Below are 27,400 nucleotides of genomic sequence, written 5' to 3' on the forward strand. Positions count from 1 at the left end.
GTATCCAATTTTCCCAACACTTATTGAAGAGATTATCCTTTCCCAATTGTACATTCTTGGCTTCATTTTCAATTTTTAGTTGACCATATATGCATACATTTATTTCTGGGCTCTAGATTCTGTTCTACTGGTCTGTGTCTGTTTTTATACCAGTACCATACTGTTTTGGTTATCATAGCTTCATAATATAGCTTGAAATTGAGAGGTGCGATGCCGCCAACTTTGTTGTTCTTTCTCAAAATTGTATGTGTGTGTATATATATATATGAATGATTGTGCTAGCTATTCAGGGTGTTTTGTGGTTCCATACAAATTTTAGGATTATTATTTCTATTTCTGTGAAAAATGCCATTGGAATTGTGATAGGGATTGCATTGAATCCATAGATTGCTTTGGGTGGTTTGGACATTTTAACAATATTGAGTATTCCAATCCAAGAACATGGAAACTTTTAATATATTTGTGTCTTCCATTTTTTTAAATCAATGTCCTGTAGTTTTCCACATACAGCTCTTTCACCTCCTTGATGAAATTTATACCCAGACATTTTATTCTTATCTGGTTTTGGTATGAGAGTGATGCTAGTCTCATAAAATCGGCTTGGGAGTGTTCCTTCCTCTTCAATTTTTGGAAGAATTTGAGATTAGGATTACTCTTCTTTCCATATTTGGTGAAATTCACCAGGGAAAACATCTGGCTTTGGGCTTTTCTTTTGGGGGAGATTTTTGATTGCTAATTCCATCTCTTTACTTGTTAATGATTTGCACCTGTTTTCCATTTCTTCATGATTCAATCTCAGTAGTTTGTATGCTTCTAGAAATTTATCCATATCTTTTTCTTTATCCAATTCATTGATGTGTAATTGTTGATAGTGGTCTCTCATGATCCTTTTTATTTCTGTGGTACCAGTAGTAATGTCTTCTTCTTTATTTCATATTTTGAGTCCCCTCTCTCTGTTTTCTCATGGTTAGTCTAGCTAAAGCTTTGCCAATTTTAACTTTTTTGTTTTTACTATGTCATGTTAGTCACCATACAGTACATCATTAGTTTTTGATGCAGTGTTCCAAGATCCCTGTTTGCATATAACACTGCAACAACTCTTAGTTTCATTGATCTTTTCTAATGTCTTTCCCGTCTTTATTTCTGCTCTGACCTGTATTATTTTCTTCCTTATGCTAACTTGGAGCTCAGTTTGTTCTTCTCTTCCTAGTTCCTTGAGTTGCAAAGTTGGGTTGTTTGAGATGTTTTTTTCTTAATGTAGGCTTTTTTTGCTCATCTATCAGGAATGACAGAATCCAAGAGTGGAGGTGAAAGCTGAGTGCTTGCTTAAGCATATGCAGGGGCCTTCAAAGGTTCAAAACTATTGCAGTGAGTCAAAAGAAATAAAACATCAAGTTAGTGCCCAATACATGATGACTTAAGGGAAATCTACAGGAAGTTCTCAGATGATGGGGATAAGGATTAAAAGATGGTAACAATGAAAATTCAGAGAAGCAATTGTATGTAAGCAGCAGGTTGACTAAGAAGTGAGTCTCTCTCCTGCTGGCAATGTCATTGTTTTCTTTCTTCCTCTCCACATTCTACTTCTTGCTCATAATAATCATGAAGGAAGACAAAAGAAGGATGAGACAGTGGATGGACACGCCTTTGATTCCAGACACTTTTTATAAATTCCCATTGAATCTTTAAAATCATCATTAGCCATCAGGGAAACTCAAATCAAAACCACATTGAGATACCACCTTCCACCAGTTAGAATGGCAAAAAATTGACAAGGCAAGAAACAACAAGTGTAGGAGAGGATGTGGAGAAAGGGGAACCCTCTTACACTGTCGGTGGGAATGCAAGTTAGTGTAGCCATGTTGGAAAATGTTGCAGACCAGCATGAGAAGTCCAAGGGAAGACCAAGAGAGAATGGTGGGGAATTAAGAAAAGATAAGAGTCAGAAAGCTGGGATTGGGAGGTCTCCATGGACTGATAACTCCGTGGACCCCCAAAATGCATGAGAGACCTTATTTTGTGGTTCAATAACAAGGATGTTTATCAAGGAACTTGAGGTCAGATGTCCACAAGTCGCATGTGGCCTCCTTGCTTTAAAACAAAAGTTTATTCAAGCATATTTACAGAGGAACTCAAGAACCATGTCAGCTTGACCCAGAGTGCTTATGTAAGCCAAACCAAATAGTGAGTGACCTGCAGGGATTGCGAGAGCTAGCCCTTGGTAAAGTTCCTTTGACTGCAAGGACCGTGTCAACTTGCAGTCAGTTCCCCAAAGGAAAACAGTGTCAAGTTTCCTCAAAGAATTAAAAATAGAGCTACCTTATGACCCAGCAATTGCACTACTGGGCATTTACCCCAAAGATACAGATAAAGTGAAAGAAGGACCATATGCACCCCAGTGTTCATAGCAGCAATGTCCACAATAGCCAAAATGTGGAAAGAGCCAAGATGCCCTTCAACAGATGAATGGATAAGAAGATGTGGTCCATATATACAATGGACTATTACTCAGCCATCAGAAAGGATGAATACCCACCATTTGCAACGACATGGACGGGACTGGAGAAGATTACACTGAGCGAAATAAGTCAAGCAGAGAAAGTCAATTATCATGTGGCTTTACTATGTTGTGGAATATAAGGAATAACATGGAGGACATTAGAAGAAAGAAGGTGAAAATGAAGGGGAGGAAATCGGAATAGAAGACCAACCGTGAAAGACTTTGGATTCCAAAAAACAAACTGAGAATTTTAGAGAGGCAGTTAGTGAGGGGATGGATGGGTTGGCCCAGTGATAGGTATTAGGAAGGATATCAGTTTTGCATGGAGCACTGGGTGTTATACACAAACAATGAATCTTGGAACACTGCATCAAAAATTAATGACATACTGTATGGTGACTAACGTAACATAGTAATAAAATAAAATAACTGTGGCATACATGTAAGCCCCAAATAATTGTTAGCTATTATGTGCCTGGCACAGCTCCAAGTGTACCTATAGATTTGTCTCTTTCAGATCCTCACACCCTCATCAACAGGTATGCTCTGGTCCCAGGATCAAAGATCAGAAAAAAGGCAGAGGGATGCTGTGATTTGGCCACTTACCTTGCTAATACATGACATCAAGAATAAAAACTACAGAATGGATTTAAGTCCAAACCCCAAGCCTGAATACTAGACAGGTCCTTAGGTTTTTCCACAAGCAAAGAACCTTGAGGGGGGAAAGAGCTAAAGAGAGTATCTGGTGCGTTGTATACTCTACCAGATATGGATTAGATAATTCTGTCTTGAGTGGGCTTTCATTTACTTATATTTTCATGTCTCCACAGGTCTTGTCTGTTCTCTCTTCCGACTGACTGTCATCATCACTGAAGCTAAGGTTCTAGGTCTTGAGTGAAGATGAGTGATGTGAATCTGAAGTCTGGCCCTTTTGTCTGCTCTTCCTCCAGCTCTTCCTCTCAGTCTTCCCCCTGTTCTTCCCCTTCCTCTTCTAGCTCTCCTTCTCCTTGTTATTTAGTCTCATCCTTGATGTCCTCTGCCTCCTCCAACTCTCCTTTTGAAAATGGAGTCATGCTGTACATGTCCTATTTAAGCAAGGAGGGGCTGCAAACATTCAAGCAGCTTTTAGTGGATGAGAACCCCAGGCCTGGCTCAGTCCAGATCACCTGGGACCAGGTGAAGACAGCCAGATGGGGAGAGGTGGTTCATCTCTTGGTGGAGTTCTTCCCCGGACGACTAGCTTGGGATGTGACTCATGACATCTTTGCCAAGATGAACCATACAGAATTGTGTCTTCGGGTACAGATGGAGTTAAATTGTGAGTAGTAATCTGGTATACAAAACGGGGCTGGGGGGATACCTGGATGGCTCAGTCAGTTAAGCAGCTGCCTTTGGCTCAGGTCATGATCCCAGGGTCCTGGAATCGAGCCCCACATTGGGCTCCTTGCTCAGCAGGGAGCTTGCTTCTCCTTCTGCCTGCCACTCCTCTTGCTTGTATTCTCTCTCACTCTCTCTCTAGAAAATAAATAAAAAAAATCTTTTAAAAATTTTTTATTATGTTTAGTTAGGCACTGTATAAGTACATCATTAGTTTTTGATGTAGTGTTCAATGATTCATTAGTTACATAGAACACCCAGTGCTCATCACAACACATGCCCTCCTTAATACCCATCTCTCTCTTACCCCCTCCCCCCACCCCCCTCACCCCTGAAACCCTCAATTTGTTTCCCAGAGTCTCTCACGGTTTGTCTTCCTCTCTGATTTCTTCCCATTTAGTTTTCCCTCCCTTCCCTATGATCCTCTGCACTATTCCTTATGTTGCACACCTGAGTGAAACCATATGATGATTGTCTTTCTCTGCTTGACTTACTTCATTCAGCGTAATCCCCTCCAGTTCCATCCATGTTGATGCAAAAGATGGGTATCCATCCTTTCTGATGACTGAATAATATTCCATTGTATATATGCACCACATCTTCTTTATCCATTTGTCTGTTGAAGGGCATCTCGGCTCCTTCCACATTTGGCTATTGTGGCCATTGCAGCTAGGTGCAGCAATGCACCTACATTGTTCCTAGCACCCCAATGTTCGTAGCAGCAATGGTCACAATAAACAAAATCTTTTTTAAAAATGGGAACGGGTTTGAGTATTAAAGAACTAAATACTTTACTGGGTACCCATACTGGCCACCTGAACAAGAAGCAAATAGTGGAGTATGATGATGACTGACCCCCAAACCCAAAGACCATCACATTAGCATAGTTTTTAAAAACTTAATCAGATATCTTATCTGGATAAGATAAAAACTTATCTGGTATCTGTATATATTCTATCTTCATTATTGATGGATTCCACATTTGTGAATTTGCCTACTCACTAAAATTTATTTTAACTCCAAGATTAGTAATTGTGGCACTTTCATAGTCATTTATGGATATGTAGGTTGGAGAAAAATTGGACAGTGATGTTCCCAGCTGCAGCTGAATAAAACAGTGCACTGCCTTCTGACCTGTGCCTTCATCCTGCAAATAAGTGTCCTTTCCACAGTGTATTTGGTGCCACTTTTTATGTTTCTGTGTATCTCGTTGGTGTTTAACCTGTCCCCCAAGTGTGGTGGTGAAGGGATGTTCATGAATCAATAATACATATTGAATAGATTTCTTTAAACAAAAGCACACGTAGACCATGGTTACGCATTGAAGAGCCGAAATGTTGTAAGCAGAGGCTACAGGAATCTAGCCCCGTATTCACGGGGGTGCGGTATTGGTTATTTGAATATTCACAGTAATTTTATAGAACTTAAATAGCCCAAGTAAGAGGAGTTAGTGAGGGTCGCCTGGGTGGCTCAGTGAGTTGGGCCTCTGCCTTCGGCTCAGGTCATGATCTCAGGGTCCTAGGATGGAGCCCCGCTTCCAGCTCTCCGCTCAGCAAGGAGCCTGCTTCCTCCCTCTCTCTCTCTGACTGCCTCTCTGCCTACTTGGATCTCTGTCAAATAAATAAATAGAATCTTAAAAAAAAAGAATCTTAAAAAAAAGAGGAGTTAGTGACTATGTTTGTGTGTACACACATGATTATTTTCATATACATCAAATATGTACGTACACATATATGTGCACAGTCACAGATTTTAAAGTGTGCGTGTATCTCATACACACATATGCTTGTGTGTTTGTGTATATCACTCCCTCTGTGTTTGGATGAGTTATGGGTTTCTGTTATTGAATACTTCTTCAGTACATCCTAAAACAGCACCATTTTCTTACTTCCTAGTCTCACGGTGGAGTCTAGGCCATTTTCTTCACCCTGGACTAAGGTGGTGAGAGATTGGGACTCTGGGATCCTATCCTGAAAGGGCCCATTGCTTTCATGTGGCTTTCCCTGTCTTGTCGGTCATTCCAGTGCGACAGTCTCCTTTCTTGTCTGTTCCAGACATTCTACCCAACCTGGAGCCTGAGGACTCGAACCCAAGAGAAATGCCCATGAATTTGGAGGAAGGAGAATCTGGTATGTGCTGGCATTGTGACAAAGCCTGGAGGAAAATGGGCTTTAGGTTGGGGTGAGACGCTCAGTTCCTGGGGCTAGACAGATAGTAAATTAGTATGTCAGCGTCTGTTCAATGAACCAGAATTTTAAGAAAAGAAGAGTAGTTACGGACACACCTAACTCAGAAGTCCAGCCACTAGCCTAGCGGGAGGCATCAAGCGATGTCAAGGAGACATCACTTCTGTCCTTCTCCTGGCTCCCTCTTTTTCCGGGACTCAGCCTTGAGTGGTCCCTCCTACCACAGTGGCCATCTTGGCCACCAGCTACCTTACCCATACATTGTGCCTGCTTAGCACCATCGGCAGAAAGAGGAGTATTTTCTCATTTCTCCAAGCACTCATCCCTGAACTGATTCAGCTGAATGAACTGAGGTCACGAGCTCAACAATGAATGAAATGATGAAGCGCCCCGGTTGGCTAAGACTGGCCCATGTACTTCAGAGAGAGCTTGGTGGTAGGGCCACCCACAGCCCAACGGAACAGACCAAGAGTGGCAAGGGGTGGTTTTCCAAAGAACCACTGGAGTTCTGTCGCCAGATGGGAATAGCTGGCAGGCAAAAAAAAAAAAAAAAAAAATACAGCAAATACCTTAATCCATCCTCTTCTCCACTCCACCATCCTGAAGCATCAAAAGTTGGATTCTAGAAAGAATTATGTTCATGTGAGTCAAGTTTGCACTTCCCAGTCAGGTTGTATGAACAGATGAGGTCAAAAGGAGCTGAGGGCCCCAGGGCAACACTCTAATCTGTTAGGAAAGCCCACGGAAAGTGGGGTATGGGATCCCCAGTTCTAGCCATTCAACAAACACTAGAGGCTGATGGTTCTGACACCACAGTCTGAGCCAGAGTTGTAAAGTCTACTTATTTTGGAGGTGGCAGGCTCGAGGTGTAGAGCTTCTGCAACTTGCTTACCCTCATAAACCCAATAAGAAGTAGACCTTGAACTTGCAGTAAGCTTCCTCCTATCTATCAGGTGGAGGTGGAGGTGGAGGGAAGGAAGTCGGAGTCAGACATTATGTATGATTTGTAAAGTTTCCTGTTGAGGAGAGGGGAGAGAGAATCACAGGTTGAGATAAAGGCTGTGACAGATCCTATTAACTCCCTACCCCACATCTCAAGTGCTGACAGAACCCAATTTATTTAGGGATAAAATGGACCCAGCCCTAAGGGAAATACTTTTTCTCCAGGTTTCCTTAAAGTTGGGGTTAACCATCTGATGGCTCTAGGCCATGAGATACAAGTAGAAGCCTCCTGAGTGTTTCAGTTTGTACTGATAGAAGTATACATGAGCTGCGAACATGTCCCTTCTCCCCACGATTTCTGCTTTGAATGCAAATATAACTCATGACACAATGATAACATAACTACAATAGCAATCCCCTCGTCATGAGGCAAGAGGTGCAAGGGATGTACTTACAGAAATATGGTGTTATTTGGCCCTGAAGCGACAGAACCACCCCGCCTGTTTCAATAGCTTTACACACAGCTCCCCCTATTTCTTAAGGAAAAGGCAGCCCTTCTCCGTTTAAGCCACTTCGAGTTGACTTTTCTGATTACTCACGGCTTGTTTCTTGGTGCAGGGCTGTCAGGAAAAGAGCGTGATGTGTGCAGGTGTGTCATGGGGCTTGATGTAGATGTCAAGGCTAGCTTTCCTTTCGTTCGATCGGTTCTCGTAAACAACTCTGATACGGTACCCTGTCTTCTCTCCCACCCTGCTAATCTAGATAAAATACAGGAGTACAAAGAGCACATGACGGATGAGTATTCCATGATACGGACGATGACCACCTGGCTTGGGAGCCATGTAGACTTCTTCTACCAAGACATAGAGAGACATGAGAGGTTCTTACCATGTCTTTTTCTTCCCAAAAGACCTCAGGCCAGACAGCCCAAGACTGTGGTCCTACAGGGAGTCGCTGGGGTTGGAAAAACAAGTTTGGCCAAAAAGGTGATGTTGGAGTGGGCAGAAAACAAGTTCTACTGCCACAAGTTCCGGTGTGCTTTCTACTTCCATTGCCGGGAAATGGCTCAGGTGGACGAGCAGAGCTTCGCAGAGCTGATTGCCCGTAAGTGGCCCGGGTCACAGTCTCTCATGTCCAAGGTTATGTCCAAACCAGACCAACTTCTGCTCCTCTTTGATGGCTTTGAGGAAGTGTCACTGACCCTCACGGATAGACCAGCTGACCTGAGTGATGACTGGAGCCAGAAATTGCCCGGGCCTGTCCTCCTGACGAGTTTGCTGAGCAAAAGAATGCTTCCTGAAGCCGCCTTACTGATCGCCTTCAGGTTCACATCTTGGAGGAAACTTAAGCCCTTCCTGAAACACCCCTCTTTCATAACACTCACGGGGTTTAGCATGGCAGAAAGAGCCAAGTACTTCAGGACATATTTCGGAAACAAGAGGGATGCTGATGAAGCCTTGAGGTTTGTCACGGGAAACACAGTTCTCCTCTCCATGTGTCAGGTCCCTGCGGTTTGCTGGATGGTGTGTTCCTGTCTGAGACAGCAGATGCAGAGAGGAGCAGAGCTTGCACAGGCATATCCAAACGCCACAGCTGTATTCGTCCAGTATCTGTCTGGCTTCTTTGCCGCCAAGCCTGGAGGCCCTCCCAGGAACACTCATCAGACACGACTGGCAGGTCTGTGTTACTTGGCCGCAGAGGGCATGTGGAACATGAGATGGGTGTTTGACACCAAAGACCTCGAGCAGGCCAAGCTGGATGAGACCGCTGTTGCTACGTTTCTCCGTGTGAATATTTTCCAAAGGGTGGCAGGTGACAGAGACCGCTATGCATTTACCATTCTCAGCTTCCAGGAGTTTTTTGCTGCCTTGTTGTACGTTCTGTGCTTCCCACAACGACTCAGAAATTTCCGGGTGTTGGACCGTGTTCAGATCATGCGCCTGATAGCATATCCCGGAAGAAAGAAAAACTATCTTGCTCAGATGGGGCTCTTCTTATTTGGCCTTTTAAGTGAAACGTGCGCTTCAGCTGCGGAGAAGTCATTTGGATGCAAGCTGTCCCTGGGCAACAAGAAGAAGTTGCTGAAAGTGGCAGCCCTGTTGCATGAATGTGGCCCACCCACACGGCACCACGGCGTCCCGCAGCTGTTCTACTGTCTGCATGAGATCCAGGAGGAGGCATTTGTGCGTCAGACCCTAAGCGATTGTCAGAAGGCTGCTTTGATCATCAGCAGGAAGAAAGACATGCAAGTGTCTGCCTTTTGTCTTAAGCACTGTCAACGTCTGCGGGATCTAGAACTGACTATGACCCTGACCATCCCCCACGTGGGCACACTCAGCCCGGATCCCCTTCATTCTGCTGAGTGAGTGCTCTTATCTCTCCTTTGGCAACTTGTGCTTCCCAGGGATCTTGCCTACCATCCCCCAGGCATTCAGGGCGACCAAATGTCCTGAGGTCGTTCCTCACATATGGTGCTGCTAGGATGCAGATTTCCGTGCTAAAACTGGGAGAATCCTGGAAGCAAGATGATTTGTTTACTTTCCTTATCTCTATCCTGCCTTCCCTCCCCTCCCTTTTGTGTGGGGACCTTGTTTCACCTGTCATCCCCACTTCTGTGTATCACCAGCTTGCTAGTCTCTAGGGAAGTGCTGTCCAATGGGACTTTCTGTCACGGTGGATATCCACGAGCTATGTGAGACTACTGAGCACTTGGAATACAGCTTGTGGGACTGAGGCAGTGCATTTCAAATCTTATTTAACTTCAATTAATTTAAATTTGAGTAGTCACATGTAGCTAGTGGCTGCCATATTGGGCAGTGCAGCTCCAACAGAGATTTCCTTTCAGTGTAAAAACATCGTTTCTGTCTTTAATTAGTGAAAAAAGAACGGAAAATTACTTGTCCTCATCAGGGGACTATCACATCTCCCTTCTTATTTTCCTATCAAATACCTTGAAAACACCATTTCTAGTCACTGTTTCTTCCCTACTCCCCACTGTGATTTGAAGTGGTGTCCTGGATTCCTAGGCAAGAGTTTGAGTTCTCCATCTCCTCCCAGAACCAACTGTGTGTCTTTGGACAAGTTCACCTAACTTTTCTGGGTCACTGTTTCTTCATGAGTAAATGATTTTTTAAAAATAGTACAAGGTTTTTTGAAGGTTAAGTGAGATAATATGCATGATACACCAAGCCTGTCCCAGCCTTTAGTTCCTACCAATAAAAACAAGCTATAATTAATAACGTGATTCTTTTTTAAAAATTTTTTATAAACATATAATGTATTTTTAAATTAAATTTTAAAGTTTTTTTATAAACATATATTTTTATCCCCAGGGGTACAGGTCTGTGAATCACCAGGTTTACACACTTCACAGCACTCACCATAGCACATACCCTCCCCAATGTCCACAACCCCACCACCCCCTCCCAGCCCCCCTCCCCTCAGCAACCCTCAGTTTGTTTTGTGAGATTTAGAGTCACTTATGGTTTGTTTCCCTCCCGATCCCAAGTTGTTTCATTTATTCTTTTCCTACCCCCCAAACTCCCCATGTTGCATCTCCACTTCCTCATATCAGGGAGATCATGTGATAGTTGTCTTTCTCTGATTGACTTATTTCCCTAAGCATGATACCCTCTAGTTCCATCCACATCATTGCAAATGGTAAGATTTCATTTCTTTTGATGGCTGCATAGTATTCCATTGTGTATGTATGTATGTGTGTGTGTGTGTGTGTGTGTGTGTGTGTGTATATATATATCACCTCTTCTTTATCCATTCATCTGTTGATGGACATCTAGGTTCTTTCCATAGTTTGGCTATTGTAGACATTGCTGCTATCAACATTCGGGTTCACATGCCCCTTTCGATCACTACGTTTGTATCCAATGTGGGTAAATACCCAGTAGTGCAATTGCTGGGTCATAGGGTAGCTCTGTTTTCAACTTTTTGAGGAACCTCCATGCTGTTTTCCAGAGTGGTTGCACCAGCTTGCATTCCCACCAACAGTGTAGGAGGGTTCCCCTTTCTCCGCATCCTCTCCAGCATCTGTCATTTCCTGACTTGTTAATTTTAGCCATTCTGACTGGTGTGAGGTGATATCTCATTGTGGTTTTGATTTGTATTTCCCTGATGCCGAGTGATGTGGAGCACTTTTTCATGTGTCTGTTGGCCATCTGGATGTCTTCTTTGCAGAAATGTCTGTTTATGTCCTCTGCCCATTTCTTGATTGGATTATTTGTTCTTTGGGTGTTGAGTTTGCTAAGTTCTTTATAGATTTTGGACACTAGCTCTTTATCTGATATGTCGTTTGCAAATATCTTCTCCCATTCTGTCGGTTGTCTTTTGGTTTTGTTAACTGTTTCTTTTGCACTAATGTGATTCTTATTCCCACCACTCAACTGAAACTCTCACAGAAGATCTATATTTAAACAAATAGAGTGAATTTATTTTTTCTCAAGAAGTGACAGTTTGTACTGACTACTCATTTTTTCATACAGTTCTCATACTGGTTCATATTTTTTTAGCCGTTGCTCTGTACCAGACATACTGCCAGGTATTTTTTTTTATTTGTTTATTTACAGCATAACAGTGTTCATTGTTTTGGCATCACACCCAGTGCTCCATGCAGTACGTGCCCTCACGTGGTTTCTCCATGAAAGCCAACATGAATCTTAAGTGTGTTGATGGGTTGTTGTCAGATTTTTTTTAAATATCCTCTAGTAGTCTGATATATGGCTAGATAAATCAAATGGACCTCTTCTGAAGTTAGAGGAATCTAGGTTCTGTTCTCTTTGTTGTCACGTCAAATGGTGCCCCATCATCATCAGGCATATGTGCGTTTCTCCAAAGCAGAGGTAAGCAAATTAAGCCTGGTCATTTTTATAAATAAATTTTAATCAGATGTCAGCCATGCTTGCCTATGACATCTGTTCCAACTGCCACCACATGGCTACGTCAGAGTTGGGAGGCTTCCACAAATAGCTTGGGCTATGAAAGCCGAATATATTTGCTGGTTGACCACTTACAGAAGTTTTCCGACCCCTGTGCTAGGGTATATTTTTAGAATAGGAATTGCCCAATCACAGAGTGCACACATCACATCATAACTTTCTATCTCAGATAGCACCAAATTGCTCTCCAGGGAGGCTTAGGATCTCACGAGTGGGATGATCACACAGGAAAGAACACTCCATGTCTTCTTCCACATCCACGAGCAGCTCCACAACTCCCTATTGCACATGGTTGGTCTTCCCAACAAAGACCTCCAAAGTCTAACCATAATGTCTTGAGATAAGTCCAAATAATTTTAAAACCTAACATTGGCAGAACTCTTAAAAGGTGAGAAATTGGGGTGCCTCGGTGGCTCAGTGGGTTAAGCCTCTGCCTTCGGCTCAGGTCATGATCCTATGGGATCGAGCCCCGCATCGGGCTCTCTGCTCAGCAGGGATCCTGCTTCCTCCTCTCTCTCTGCCTGTGTCTCTGCAGGTGAGAAATTTCCTTCATGTTGGTCAGTCTGTTGATAACTTTTGGGACAGTTCTTGAAAGGGGTTCGTATATTTAACCCAGCTTTTTGGAGCTATGATTGACGTATAGCCTTATGTATGTTTAGGTATACAACATAGTGATTTTCTATATGTACACATCGCAAAAGGATTACCACAATAAGGTTACTTAATATATCCATCTCCTCACCTAGTTACAGTGTGTGTGTGTGTGTGTGTGTGTGTGTGTGTGTGTCTGATGCGAGCTTTTATTCTCAAATGACTTTCAAATATACAATATGTATTATCCCTGATAGTCCTGGCTGATAGTTACCCCCCTAGAATCTATTCATCTTATAAGGTATCTTATAACTTACATACCTTTGACCATTGTATCCACTTCCCCCACTCCCATACTTGGAGTTTGTATTTTTTTAATATCAATTTTATTGATTTTACTTAAAAAATTATTTTTCCATAATTATAAAAATTGTTAAAATATTTGCAAAATGCTTTATATTGCTTTTATGTGTTCGCATTTAAAATGGGTGGGAAAGGCACGTGGTTTTATTTTATGGGATTTTGTTCTGAACGAAGATGACATGCTAGTGTAAGAAGTTTTCTGAAATTTTCTTTTTTCATCTAATACGTCTTAGAACTATTGTACTGTGTGTGTATACCTTCTTCAGTGAGGTGTCCTACAGTCTTCTGGGTGCACTGGAGATTATTGAAGCAGGTCCCCCTCATTTGCTTTTCAGTTATTTGCAACTATCGAATACAAACAGCATGAAAGAAAAATCCTCACAGTGTCTCTTGGTCAGCCTCTCTGAAAAGAATGCACAGGAGAAAATGAAGGGGAAAACTAGCAGGTCCTTCCAGAGTCAAACTACATCTCATATTGGTCTAGCTGTGGATTTTTCTTTCCTGCACTCACCATGCCAAAAGAAATTAATTTTTCCCTTATTCTGTTCCTACATAGACTTTTTTCTTTTTAATAATTTTATAAGCAAAGAGTAAGAATATAAGATAAAGCTATAATTCAATCTCTACCCCCATAGAAATCCTAAGTGATTAAAACAACTCTCTGTCTTCCTAAGTCATGGGAAAATCTAGATATCCTTATTTAAGACCACAAGTCTTCCTGGAATAAAATGAGAACTCTTGCAGTGGTATTCCCGGGCATTTTTTTTTTTAATGAGAGAGACTTACTGGAATTGGAAAGACTCTGTGATCACAACCAGGGCTGGGAACATCAGTCCTGGGTTTGCAAGTAGATTTTCTCAAATTTCACCTCTCACGATGATTTGTGTTCTCTTTCCTCCCTTGCACATAGACCAGAAAGCAATGACCAGTGTTTTCTCTGGTGGCAAGAATTCTGCTCCGTGTTTAGGACACATGAGAATTTGGAAGTCCTGACTTTGACCAACACTTCTTTGGAGGCTGAGTCAGTGAAGGTGCTTTCTGCGGCTCTGAGACATCCTGGGTGTAAACTGCAAAAACTCATGTGCGTACAAACAGACCTTGGTTGGAAGGAATTCCACTGAAAGAGTCTGTTCCCCATCCCGTTTTTCTACCTCCTCTCTGCTCACCTAGACTTGCAGAAAGCGTCCGTGTGTATCGTTTTCCCCTTCCAGTCTTAGGGAGGCAGAACGGACGCACAGCACGGAGTAAGTGTTCAGGTGTGCAGCATATATTGCAAACTGATCTCCGTAAGTTAATATTCATCCCCTCCTAGAGCGGCCAGATGGTTTTCTTCCTTGTGGTGAGAAGGATCTTCTCTCTTGCCAACTTTCAAATATGCTGCCCAGCCATGCTGACGGCAGTCCTCGGGCCATACAGCACCTTCCCAGTGTTTTTGCATCTGGTACCTATGGGCTTGGACCCTTTGACCGCCCTCACCCAATTCCTCCACCTCCTGTCTCTGACACCACCACCACCACCAACAAAAAAACCCGATCTCTTTTTCTGAATTTTGGGTTTGTTTGCTTTTTGAGATTCCACCCATTAATCATTTTTCCAAAAAGGACATACAAATGGAGTCGTTTTCCTCACTTCACAGATGAACAAACTGGGGCACAAGGTGATACGGTTGATACATACTTAAAATAGGATTTTTAAATTTTTTAAGTTGAATTCAATTAATCAACATATAATACATCATTAATTTCTGACGTAACATTCAACGATTCGTTAGTTGCATATAACGCCCAGTGCTCATCACATCCCGTGCCCTCCTTCATGCCCATCACCCAATTGCCCCAACCCCCACCCTACCTCCCCCCAGCAATCCACAGTGTGTTTCCCAGAGTCAAGAATCTCATGCACGTCTTGGCTTGAGTCCGTTCTCCTAGCCACTACCCATGCTCTCTCTCACTCTCTGCTTTTTAAGATCCAGAAACCCAATAACTCATCAGAATTCCTTGAAATAGCTCACCAGATATCACGTGTTCCCTAGCCAGTATCTGACCAATTTTGTCTCCTGTTATTATGACGACCATTAATAGCACCCGCACACTGAGTGAGCGCTGTACATCGAGCCCCGTGCAAAGCCAATGACAGGCGTCGTGTACATTAGCCCCCAGCCCATCTTAAGGAGAAGGCATCAAGCACTCTCTCTTGTGGCCCCGGTGCTGAAGCCTGGAAGTTACGTGACCTACATAACGATCACCCAACCAGGGAGGCCCTGCTAAGCCGAGAACCCAGTGCAGACCTCACAGGAAAGCCCTCATGTACTCCTAGATGAATTGAGTCTAGAACTGATGAGCAAATGGGCAGGTGCTGGTCAAACGGTACAGAGCTCCAGGTAGAAGTCGAATACATTCTGAGAATCTGATCGTCAGCATTGTGGCAGCAGTCAGCAATGTTGTACGCTGTCCTGCAAAGGATTCTCATCACACAAAAAAAGAAATAATTTTGTGACAGGACGACGGTGTTACCCAACGCCAAGGCAGTCACCATTTTGCAGTATATTAACGGAGCCAATCAACATGTCCTGCAGCTTAAACTTACACATTGGTATGTGTCCATCACACCTCAGTAAGGAGATGAGATCTGATTGTAACTAGGCACTGCTTCCCTCCCCAGCTTCAGACGTGTGCATCCCTCCATGCTGAATGAAGACTTAATCCAAGTTTTGACTGAAAACCAGTATCTGAGCTACTTGGAAATACAAGGCACAGAAGTGAGACGTGAGGCCATGGAGTTTCTATGCACAGCCTTGAAATGTCCACAGTGCTATCTGCAGTGTCTGAGGTAAGACGAGCCTGGGGTCTTTCGAGACCCTGGCGCCCAGACTGTTCTTTCCGAGGTGGGGTTACATGCACAGTCTTCCTATCATCCTTCTTTCAATCTCGTCGTTGTTAGTTTTATTTGGCTTTTTTTTTTTTTGAGGTGTACAATGTGATGACTTGATATACACACACATTGTTCTTAGCTCACAGGCTGTATAAAACCAGGTGGCCAGGAGATGTGGCCCACAGCCAAAGTCAGCCAACTCCCAGCACGTGTTCCTGAGGTTGTTGCATTTATGCAGTGGGGTGCTCCCACTGTGCTTTCAACAACTCCATGTTGGTGAATCAGCCACTGTGGGAGCATCACACTAGACATCGGCAAACACAGCACATCAGGGTTTTTTTCTCCAGAGTCAGTAAACACTTACCAGCATCCTCACCAGACTTTCTGCGTGTTCCATCATCCCAATAACGCTCGGGCAACCTCTTGTTTCCACCAGCCAGCTCTGGTCCTTCACACCTGTCAGAGCTGAGTGGAGCCTGGAGGCTCAGGTGGCTAGACCCAGAGGTGGCTCAGCACGGTAGTCGGGTAAAGGTGGATGTCAGGTGGAAATCTCGCTTGACAATGGCAGCTGTGATCTCACGGGACTGAAATCTCAGTTCTTTGTCTTGAAGATTGTTCGACAGATAAATGTAAAATTGAGGTCCTGTTTCATAGATAGAGCCCAGTTGTAAGCCCGTGCCTGTTGGTTATGGCCCCAAGTATCTATTATTTGATACTTTGTGACTAAGATGCTGAATTTGATGCACGCTCACCAGCTGGAGAAGATGAGCATCCTTCCTGGAGTTGCTCTTGCGTGAAGAACAGAGATGTAGGACAGTAGACGGATATATGCGGCTACGTGGGTACCATTTTCCCCAGGAGTTCAGGCTCGGCATTTTTACGTGGACTCCATAGGCTGGAAGACTGCTCAGTTACCCCTAAAAGTTGGGTTGATCTTGCTAAGGATCTTGGAAGTAACAAACGCTAATGCTAAGAAGTACCTCCCTGAGCAACTGTCTTCCCAGAAACATCACCAAGACCAGGGAAGCAAGGGCAGAAAGGAACTACTGGGACTTCATCAAGATCAAAAGTTTTTGCACAGCAAAGTAAACAGTCAACAAAACCAAAAGGGAACTGACAGAATGGGAGAAGATATCTGCAAACCACATATCAGATAAGGGGCTAGTATCCAAAATCTACAAGGAACTTATCAAACTCAACACCTAAAGAACAAATAATCCAATCAAGAAATGGGCAGAGGGCATGAACAGGCATTTTGGCAAAGAAGACATCCAGATGGCCAACAGACACATGAAAAAGTGCTCCACATCACTCGGCATCAGGGAAATACAAATCAAAACCACAATGAGATACCACCTCACACCAGTCAGAATGGTTAAAATTAACAAGTCAGGAAATGACAGGTGTTGGTGAGGATACGGAGAAAGGGGAACCCTCCTACACTGTTGGTGGGAGTGCAAGCTGGTGCAACCACTCTGGAAAACAGCATGGAGGTTCCTCAAAAAGTTGAAAATAGAGCTACCCTATGACCCAGCAATTATACCACTGGGTATGTACCCTAAAGATACAAACATAGTGATCCGAAGGGGCATGTGCACCTGAATGTTTATAGCAACAATGTCTACAATAGCCAAACGATGGAAAGAACCTAGATGTCCATCAACAGATGAATGGATAAAGATGTGGTATGTGTATATACACACACACATACCTACAATGGAATACTATGCAGCCATCAAAAAGCATGAACTCTTCCCATTAGCAACAACATGGTTGGAACTAGAGGGTATTATGCTGAGTGAAATAAGTCAATCAGAGAAAGACAATTATTATATGATATTCCTGATATGAGGAATTTGAGAGGCAGGGCAGGGTGGGTCGTGGGAGGTAGGGAAGGAAAATATGAAACAAGATGGGATCGGGAGGGAGACAAACCACAAGTGACTCTTAATCTCACAAAACAAACTGAGGGTTGCGGGGGGAGGGGGGTATGGAGAGGGTGGTTGGTTATGGACATTGGGGAAGGTATGTGCTATGGTGAGTGCTGTGAAGTGTGTAAGCCTGGAGATTCACAGACCTGTACCCCTGGGGCAAATAATACAATATATGTTCATAAAAATAATTTTTTAAAAAAGAAGTAGCTGCCTGGAGACATTTGGGGTGTATTGCCTGCCAGTGGGCCAAGGGGAGAGACTGTCATAACTCTTGTTGTCATGACTGTTGTTCGTGAGTTTGGTAAGTTGAATGCTTCTGGGACAAGAGCGTTAGTGATGGAATGTGTGCCAACTTAAGTCTCGTGGCTGGCGTAATTGCACAGACGGGTCCATGAAGAGTCGAGGCGGGAGAGAGAGAGTGTCTACATAAAAGTGCACATTTACACCCAATACCTTGGACCACAGAGCTACAGAGAGCCTGGTTTATCTGTCCTCCCACTAATGACCCAGAACCTCCCCAGCAGTTTTCCTTCCTCACCATCGGCATTGATCCTGGCCCCGCTCTTCACGATAGCCTCCTTTAGCTGGGCTGAGCAGGCCCCTCACATGTGTATTCTTTTTTTTTTTTCTAAGATTTTATTTATTTATTTGTGAGGAAGAGAGAGGGAGAACACAGAGAGAGAGGGAGAAGCAGACTCCTCGTTAAGCAGAGAGCGCAACAGGGGGCTTGATCCCAGGAGCCTGGGATCATGACCTGAGCCGAAGGCAGACACCCAGCTGACTGAGCCACCCAGGCCCTTCTCACACATGTACACACAGCTCCACAGTTCCACACTGCTTTGAATTTCACACAAGTGGCCTCGGCTAGGATGTGTTCTTTTTCTGACCCACGGACATTTTTGTGCTCAGCTGCTTCAGAACTCTGTTCCCTGTCACAGAGGAATGGTAACAATTGTGTAAATATGCAACGATGTAGTTTTCCGTCTACCTGCCGCTGAGGTTTGGCTGTTGGCACACACACACGCACACATGCAGTCCACACGCACACACGCTGTGATGCACACTCCAGCAGTGGGGTCTCTGGGTCACAGAGAACATCCTTCCTCCATTTCACCAGCTCGCATCCGGCGTCTTTGCACCAGCCTCTGGTCCCACCAGCAGCTGGATGCCCTGTCCCGTACCTCCGAGTCCCCATCCGGCTGTCGTTCCCGTCTGTATTCCCCCCGCTGGCCTTGCCAGTTGGCTGAGCAGGAGATAGCATCTCATTGTTTTAACCTCTATTTCCTTCATTACTATGAAAATGTTTCCATGACCTCTACGATGAATGCCTGCTCCTGTCTTTAATGCAACTTTTTAAAGCGTATACTTTTTTTTTTTTTTTGAGTAAGCGTTGATTTTTGAAGCTTGCAAAAGTCTGTGTCTCACAGACTCCAGGATCTGTGAGTCTGGATACTGCCAGCCCACAGTATCCATTACATAGTCTTTAACTGCCGGTGGTCTCCTTCCCGTCCTTCTAATCCCTATAACCGTTCTCCTACCCATGTCTCCTCCACTCCCCTAGTCTCACAGGAAGGCTGCTACCCTCTTCTTCAGGACTTGTTAGCCCTAAGAGGGGGTAACAGAGGTGTGATGAGGCTTTTCACGCCGAAAGGGGGAGCCCAGAAGGCAGTGTTCATCTCTCAGTGCGGGGCAAAGAAAATCTGGGTGTACACATGAAGTAAAGTAGATTCTGTCTGTGTGTTTCTGCCTCCCCAGATTGGAGAATTGTGAGCTCACACTGCTTACCTGTAAAACTCTTACCTCCTCCCTCAAGAGTAATGAGATGCTGACCCATCTGAGCCTGGCAGAAAATGCCCTGAAGGATGAAGGAGTGAAGGAGCTTTGCAACGCCTTACAGTGTTCTACATGTCCTCTACAGAGGCTGGTGTGAGTCCCAGATATCCTCTTCTCGAGGGTCCCTGGAGTAGAATCGAGTGATTGAAGGAACCGGCTGTGTGTGTGCACATAATCTCGATCATGAATTCTTTTTTTTTAAGATTTTATTTATTTATTTGACAGAGAGAGCGATCACAAGTAGGCAGAGAGGCAGGCAGAGAGGGGGGGGATGCAGGCTGCCTGCTGAGCAGAGAGCCCCATGTGGGGCTCGATCCCAGGACCCCGACATCATGACCTGAGCCAAAGGCAGAGGCTTAACCCACTGAGCCACCCAGGCGCCCCTCAATCTTTAAATGAATTCTTTAAATGACTTCTCTTAGGCATCAGGATGTGTGATATTGTGATTCATAACACAAGAAATGTGTATTTGGTCTTTGTCCCTGTTTCTGGCACAAAGTTCTCTAAACCCTCGGAAATACCTAGGTGGTGAGAGCTATGAAAGTGTCTTTTATTATGTCAAAGAGGTGACTTTGGGTCACCTTTGGGTGGGGTGTTGCTGCCCTAAGAACCAGCCTTGTGGTTAGAGGGTTAGAATTTTAAGTCCTTCCCCATGACCTCTGGGGAGGGGAGAGGGGCTGGAGGGGGAACCAGCCACCCACAGCTGATGATTTAGTTAATCACGCCTGTGTACTGAAGCCACCACGGAAGCCCCAAAGGATGGGGTCTGAGAGTTTCCGGTGCGATGCAGGGCGAGTGGCCCCCCTGGAGAGGACCCCGAAGCTCTGCGTCCTCTCCCCGTGCCTCCTCCCGCCAGTCTCTCCCATCAGCTCCTCCTTTTGTAGTAAAATGGTAATGTCACGAGTAAATGGCTTTCCTGGGTTCTGTGAGCTGCTCCCGCAAATTAACCGAATCCAAGGAGGGGTCACAGGAACCTGACTGGTGCTGGCAGCCTGGGATGGGACTGGAAGCTGCAGTGGAAGGACCCACAGCCTGGGCTTCGGGCCCGTGTCCCGGGGAGTGAGTCGGGAGAGCCTTCCCGTAGGACTAAGCCCAGAGCCTGCACAATCTGGTGATCTGCGCACACTGTCAGAATTGAGTTCATTCTCTGATCCTATGAGTGTCTGGGAGCTGTTTCTCAGTGTGGGGGGATCCCCCCCATACTCGTTGAAATGGGACTCAGAACACTGATGTCGGGTGCTTTTGTCTATTATTAACAGAAAATAAACTCAGACGGTCTTAAACCATAAAGAAATGCGCTAGCTCGTAAAAACCAGAAATAGAGAAAGTGGCACGAAATATCCCCTGAGCCCAGGACACTTTCAGCTTCCCGGAGGAGAGCAGGGAGCGGTGCGGGGGCTTGTGGAAACGTCCAGCGGCTCTTCACAAGGTTAAACATAGACCCAACACGGGAGTCAACGACTCCCCCGCAAGGTGCCTGCGCAGCAGAAACGGGAACGTGTGTTCCCACGGAAATGTGCCCAGATGTTCACAGTGACATGATTACCAGAGTCAGAAGATGGAAACAACCTATTGATTCTTGCAGAAAATTCGAGGTGACCGAGGAAACCCAAACGGCACACGGAGAGATGGGAGAACACAGCTTTATTAAGGCCAGCAGGCTCAGTGGGATCCTTCCCAAAGACTGAGCCCCTGACAGGGTTAGGAGTGAGTTTTTATGGTTACAGGCAATGGGGGATGGTCTGGGTGTTTTCCAGGTCTCTCAAGGCCCAGACACTTTTCCAGTTCCCCAAGGCCAAATGGCCCTTTCCTGTGGCAGCATAATCTGTGTGGAGGCATCTCAGGAGAGTGCTAACGGGGGCGGTTTCTCTTTCTTTTCTTATTCAAACAGAACTGGGCATCGGGTCTTTTTCTTCTGTCTCAGCAGAAGCAATGACTTGTTATCTTATCTTAGTCCAACCGGATGGCTAGTGGTCCTTTTCTTGGCCTTAGCAGGAGCAGAGGGAAGCCAGGGACGGAAAGCGGCTGGAGCCCGAGTCTCTATCTGCCTCAGTGATAAGCTGAGGCATGAATGAAGAGTGTGTGCTGTATCCATGTGGGAACTGACTCAACGGTAGAGAGGAACAGTGCACTGAAATACGCTACATATGGATGTATCTCAAATATATTACGGTCGGGACGCCTGGGGGGCTCAGTGGGTTGAGCGTCTGCCTTCGACTCAGGTCATGATCTCGGGGTCCTGGGATCGAGCCCCTCATCAGGCTCTCTGCTCGGCGGGGAGCCTGCTTCCCCCTCTACCTACTGCTCCCCTGCTTGTGTGCTCTCTAACAAATAAAAATCTTTAGGAGAAAATTATGGTAAATGAAATAAGCAAATTTTTTTAGATCTCGTTGAGGTTTGGATTCCAGTTAGTTTGGACGACTATCCAGAGCCAGACAGACTGCTGGGGTTGGGGTAGGCTGGGGGAAGAAATTAGGAATTGAAAGGGTACAGGGTTTTCCTTCTTGGGGTGATGAAAATATCCTAATATTATGGCAATGTGCACCTCTATAAATATACTAAAAGATGTTGATTTGTACCATCTAAATGGGTGAATGATATTGGTGATATTAGTAATATCTTGATAACGCTGGTATATCAAAAAAAAAAAAAAAGGCAAGAAAGGAGTAAAACCTAAAGGTGTTTTGGTTGGTTTTCTTGACACGTGTTTCTTTACAGCCTGAGAAACTGTGCCCTGACCTCTGACTGCTGTCCGGACCTGGTCTCCGCTCTGGATAAAAACAAAAATTTGAGAAGCTTAGACCTTGGTTTTAATAGCCTGAAGGACGATGGCGTTATCCTGCTCTTTGAGGCCCTCACAAAACCCCAGTCTGGCCTCCAGATTCTGGAGTGAGTTACCCCATCTCCACTTTTGCGACAATGGTCTGTAAAATTCTCTGAGCAGAATACGGGAAAGGGTTTTTGCATTTCTGGATTTTTCCTCCATTTAGTTGGAGGACTGGGCAGCCTCAGTGCAGGGTTGGGAAAGGGGTTCCCCAGACTGGGAACTTCTTCCCCTGGGGAGTTGTTAAAGATGCAAATCACTGCCCTGTTTGTGTCTCTGTCTGACTTATTTCATTCAGCGTAATGCCCTCCAGGTGCATCCAGTGGGATTTCCTTCTTTCTTATGGCTGGATAGTATCCCATTGTGTGTAAAGACCACATTATCTTTATCCATTCACCCGTTGGTGGGCAAGGAGGCGGTCTGTGTGGTAGCTACCGGGGGTCGGGCTGTAGGGAATGAGGATGCTGGTGTTTCTTGGAGATCCTGGTTCCAGGTCCTTGGACGGGGACACGGAGGTGGTCCTGCTGGGTCCTGTGGAGCTCTGGGCGTGAGCCTGCAGAACCCTCGACCTTCTTGCCAGGGCAACTCCCATGCATGGGGCACTTGTAGGCCCCTGGTTCTAGGAAACGGTCTTGCATTCAGCAGAAGTGTTTGTTGGCTGTGGACCCATGCCTGACATGGCTGGTCTTCTGAAATCGACCTTTGTACTTAGGGATTCTTTTTTACGTATAATTTTGTGTCTTCTTCTCCTAAATGGTCTCGATGCATACCCGCCAGCGATTTGACAAGATTCATCCTATTTTTAATTCGTATCGTGGTTACATTAAGTATTTGGAAAAGATTTGGAAACAGTTCTTCTCTGGTGATCAGTGGATGAAAAGATTTTGCCTCTTTTGTGCCCACATTTTCTGTTCCCTATTAAATCTGGGTTTGAAGATAGATGATCACAGTCATTGTTTTCTGTTATCTCTCCAGTTTCTTAGGTTCGTCCTGGTAATGGATTTCATTTTTGTTGATAATTAGCTAGCCTAAGGAAAGTCAGTGTTCTGAATTTTAATTTTTTTAAATTTTTTAATTTTTTTTTTTTTTAATTTTATGACGCCTGGGTGGCTCAGTCAGTCATGCACCCGACTCTTGATTTTGGCTTAGGTCACAATCTCAGGGTCATGAGATAGAGCCCCATGTCGGGTTCCACTCTCAGTGTGATGCCTGCTGGAGAGTCTCCTCCCTCTCCTTCTGCCCTTCCTCACACACTCTCTCACTCTCTCTCTCTTAAAAAAATATTTTTCAAGACTTTTTTAAAATTTTAAATAATCTCTGCTCAACTTAGGGCTCAAACTCCCAACTCTGAGATCAAGAGTCCCATGTTCTCCACCAGCCAAGCCACCCAGGTCATGATTCCTTTTCTCCAGAAACTGAATCTTGGGTTTTAGGCATTGATTTCCCTCTTAGATTGTGTAAAGTATATTTTCAAGAAGGAAACAAATTTCCAGATGAGCATTTATGTGGTGTCCTCTAAGCCTTTGATCGTGTGAGATGACTTTTTTAATCTGCGTTCACTGATGAGCGGTGACTTCGCTGAGTATAAAATTCATGGGCCGTCCCCCACCCCAAACTTCTTGACCTAAAAATCCCCTATATTTCATTCTGTGGGATTCTGGTCTGGTAGAAAAGTCATCTACACTTTCCCCAAGAAGAACCCAGACTTCTCTTGCTTATTCTCCTCATTAAAAAAAAAAAAAAAAAAAAGGCCCTCACACCCCTGCAGGTCTTACTCATGGTTAGAATTATTTTAGAACGACTCTCCCTCCTCCTTCTGTTGAAGTGATTTGCGTGACTGATCAAGATTAAGGAATGTTTTGGCTGGTGCGCCAGGGGAAAAGCAGGTGCCTCCCTGGGGGGCAGGGTCCGGGCCATTCTACACTAATAAGAAGCTGCGTGCGTGCCCTTTTGGCTTGGGCAGCCGTTTCCAGCTTGTCATTTCTCAGCTAGCAGAGGTTCACAGGGTGGGGGAGGCAAACCCCTGGAAAGAAAGCCAAGCATGCACACACAGGAGACACAGGGACCCCCAGGACCCCTCTGTCCTGTCTGTTTTACACTGCTTGTCATAGCCTTGCTCTGAGGGAGATTGTACTTTGTGTTCAAAAATGGGACCCGGGATGCCTGGGTGGCTCAGTCAGTTAAGCGTCTGCCTTCAGCTCAGGTCATGATCCCAGCGTCCTGGGATCGAGTCCCACATCGGGCTCTCTGCTCAGCAGGAAATCTGCTTCTCCCCCTGCTTGTGTGCTTTCTCTATATACCTGACAAATAAATAAATAAATATAATCTTTAAACAGAAACAAAAAGGGGACCCCAAGTGCCCCCTTTCTGTACCTTTTGCTCAGCTACACACCACTTCGTCTTTTATGCCCACTCTGGATGTCTCATAAGCGGTACTCCTGTGGCCCGGCTCCTTTCTGGGTCAACCTCTCCTGCTGAGCCATGAGGGCAGGGGGACCTGTTCACAGAGGAACCAGACCCCTTGCACACTAGAAGAGTGAAACCAACCATGCTCTTCCAATAGATTTATTTGGTGACCTGCCTCCTCGCCCCATCCCCAATCACATATGTGTTCTGGGAAGCTGGGGATGTTTTCCTCACTGTGGCATCAACAATGCCCAGGGCAGAGCCTGATACACGGGGAGTGCTAAAGAAATATTTTTTGATTGGACAAAGTTAATGCACAGTGACAATTTTGGGAAGAGGTAATATGGCTCAACTTCTTGGAGTTGGGGCTTAGAGGGTTGGGATGGGCTGAGCTCTCAGATGTGGGGCGCAGTGACTTGTCTACTGTCTGCTTCCACCCTCCCCCAGGCTGGAGAAGTGTCTGCTCACAGCTGTGTGCTGCCAGGCTATGGCTTCCATGGTCCTGCACAACCAGAGCCTCAGACACCTGGACGTGAGCAAGAATGACATCGGGCTCAAGGGTAGAGAGCTCCTGCGGGAGGCCTTCCAGCAGCGCAAGGGGAAAGAGAAGGTTGTTCTGTAAGTCTCTGCTAAATTCCCTGTGCAGAAACAGCCACCCAAGCAAAGCTCCTCAGAAAGAGGGAGACTCTGGAGCCAAAAGGCTAGTGCAGATGTTGCTAGTGTCCCTTGTCTCGTTTCCTTGGGGTTTAGAGTCTCCTTTAGTGGCTGATCAGACCCCAGCTCCTGCTTCTGCCTGATGGGAAAATTGACCTGGATCCTCCCATCTGATTTTAAATTCTTCCTATCTTTCACTTTCCACCCTGGTCTTAACTGATCAATTACCACTCACCAGCCATAGGACTGTGAACAGGTTCCTTTACCTTTCTGAGTCTGTTCCCCCATCTGTGAAATGGGCTGGCGGCTTCCTCAGTGGAGATGTGAGGATGGAAAGGAAGTGCGTCCATGAAGCCCCGTGCCTGAAACCGGGACCTTCTCAGTCAGCCGTGGGTTCTGGGTGGAGGTTGTAACGACACCTGGCGTAGTAGTCCTTGTCTGTTGCCCTGTGACAAATTACCTCAAAGTTTAGTCACTTGGCACAACACATGATTTTCCTTATAAAATTTCTGAGGGTCGGAAATATGGAAGCAGTTGACTGGCTGGTTCTAGCTCATGGTCTTCCCTGAGGCCTCAGGTAAGGGCCTGACTGGAGTTCGATGGAGTCTAGTTTCCACGCTGACCCATGTAGGGCTGCTCATGACAGTGAACAAGGGAAAGAGAGAGAGCACCCAAGAAAGACCCTGGTCTTTGATTACTTCATGTTGACCACTTCTGCCTTATACTGCTGGTCACACAGACCAACCACAGCCCAGTGAGGAAGGAGACGCCACCAGAACGTGAGTAATGGGGCAGGATCACGGATCTGGTGGGAGCTGCTCACCACTCAGTAAGGGGCCAAACTGAGGCCCTTGGACTCCATCCCTGACTCCCCAAGAGCAGCATGGTTGGTCTCAGTCTGCTGTGGGGGACTAGAGGGGTCTCTGGGGTGGTGACTGTCCTTGGGGTTCTGTGTGCTTCTCTAGGACTGCAAAAGAAAACCAAATGTGAAGGAACAAAGCCCTGTTCTTACCCTTCACAGGGAGATGAAACAGAATTATGCCCCAGATATGACGACGAGACTGGAGGGCCCAGTTGTGAAGAACACAGTCCTGAGGATCGTACAGGACTGGAGCGTGGACTGCTGGGATGAGGCAAGATGGACAGAGTGATGTGGTGGCTCCCTGGATATTTTCTTCCTTTGGAAATGTTGGCCGTATTCTGTGGGCCATTCTGAGTCTGGAATGGCCCAGTTGCTTCTAGAAAATGGTGTGATAGAAAATGGTGTGAGGCATGACTTCTAAGCATCTCCAAGGGCCATATGTTAGACATGAATTAGTCACTGAAGTGGGGGGGCCCGCCCACCTCCCCCCTGCCCCTGCTCCCGTCTCTGAATCTGTCATGCTAACATTGTCTCTGGAAGACATCTGACTGGCCTTTAAGGATATTGGAAGAATTTAAATAAAAATGTATACATGAATGCAGTTTGAAAAGTTTTCAAGTGTTATTTATGTACCAGTAGACTAGTGTATGAGACCCGTTCAGAAGGAAGAAATCTTGGGGGCGTCGGGCTGGCTCAGTGGGTGGAACATGCAACTCTTGAGATTGGGTTGTGGGTTCGAGCCCCATGTTGGGTGTAGAAATTACTGAAAATAAAATCTTAAAAAAAGAAGGAGAAGAAATACATTCCTTGTCTGTAAAAAAAGTGTCCTGGGGACATTTCCAAGGAAGATAATATGACAGTGGGATGGAAAAGGGAAATCACCTCATTTTTGGTTATTCGGGGTTTTTTTTAAGATTTTATTTGTTTATTTGAGAGAGAGAGGGAGCGTGAATAGGAGGGAAAGAATCTGTCAGTGCAGAGCCTGACGTGGGGCTCAATCTCACCACCCCGAGATCACGACCTGAGCCGAAACCAAAAGAGCCACCCAGGTACCCCTCACCTGGTGTTTAAGGAACGCTCCTAGGGTATTAAGGAGGGCACGTATTGC

General features: G+C 45.2%; 2 protein-coding genes across 2 annotated transcripts in view; both read left to right on the top strand.

Annotated features, from left to right (window-relative positions):
• The first annotated feature begins 3,529 nt into the window (after window positions 1-3,529).
• NLRP8 (NLR family pyrin domain containing 8) lies at window positions 3,530-25,398 on the top strand. Its single transcript, XM_045986820.1, has 10 exons — window positions 3,530-3,818; window positions 5,932-6,006; window positions 7,768-9,367; window positions 13,819-13,989; window positions 15,570-15,737; window positions 16,674-16,732; window positions 18,831-18,927; window positions 19,469-19,639; window positions 22,265-22,435; window positions 25,224-25,398. The coding sequence occupies exons 1-10, from the start codon at window positions 3,530-3,532 to the stop codon at window positions 25,396-25,398; spliced, it is 2,976 nt and encodes a 991-aa protein (XP_045842776.1).
• A 587-nt stretch (window positions 25,399-25,985) lies between these two features.
• NLRP5 (NLR family pyrin domain containing 5) overlaps window positions 25,986-27,400 on the top strand; it is a 32,496-nt gene continuing 31,081 nt past the window's right edge. The window contains exon 1 of the mRNA XM_045986821.1: window positions 25,986-26,007. Coding sequence (XP_045842777.1) covers window positions 25,986-26,007 — 22 coding nt within the window. The remainder of the gene's footprint in view (window positions 26,008-27,400) is intronic.

This window comes from Meles meles, chromosome 19 (genome assembly GCF_922984935.1).
Source record: "Meles meles chromosome 19, mMelMel3.1 paternal haplotype, whole genome shotgun sequence".
Lineage (NCBI taxonomy): Eukaryota > Metazoa > Chordata > Mammalia > Carnivora > Mustelidae > Meles > Meles meles.

Bases quoted from the DNA above. Each gene is read 5' to 3' on its own strand.
- NLRP8 (XM_045986820.1), top strand. From the start codon at position 3,530: ATGTCCTCTGCCTCCTCCAACTCTCCTTTTGAAAATGGAGTCATGCTG. The intron at 16,733-18,830 runs GTAACAAACGCT...CCATTTCACCAG, and splicing joins TCTTGCTAAGGATCTTGGAA to CTCGCATCCGGCGTCTTTGC. The intron at 22,436-25,223 runs GTGAGTTACCCC...ACCCTCCCCCAG, and splicing joins TCTGGCCTCCAGATTCTGGA to GCTGGAGAAGTGTCTGCTCA.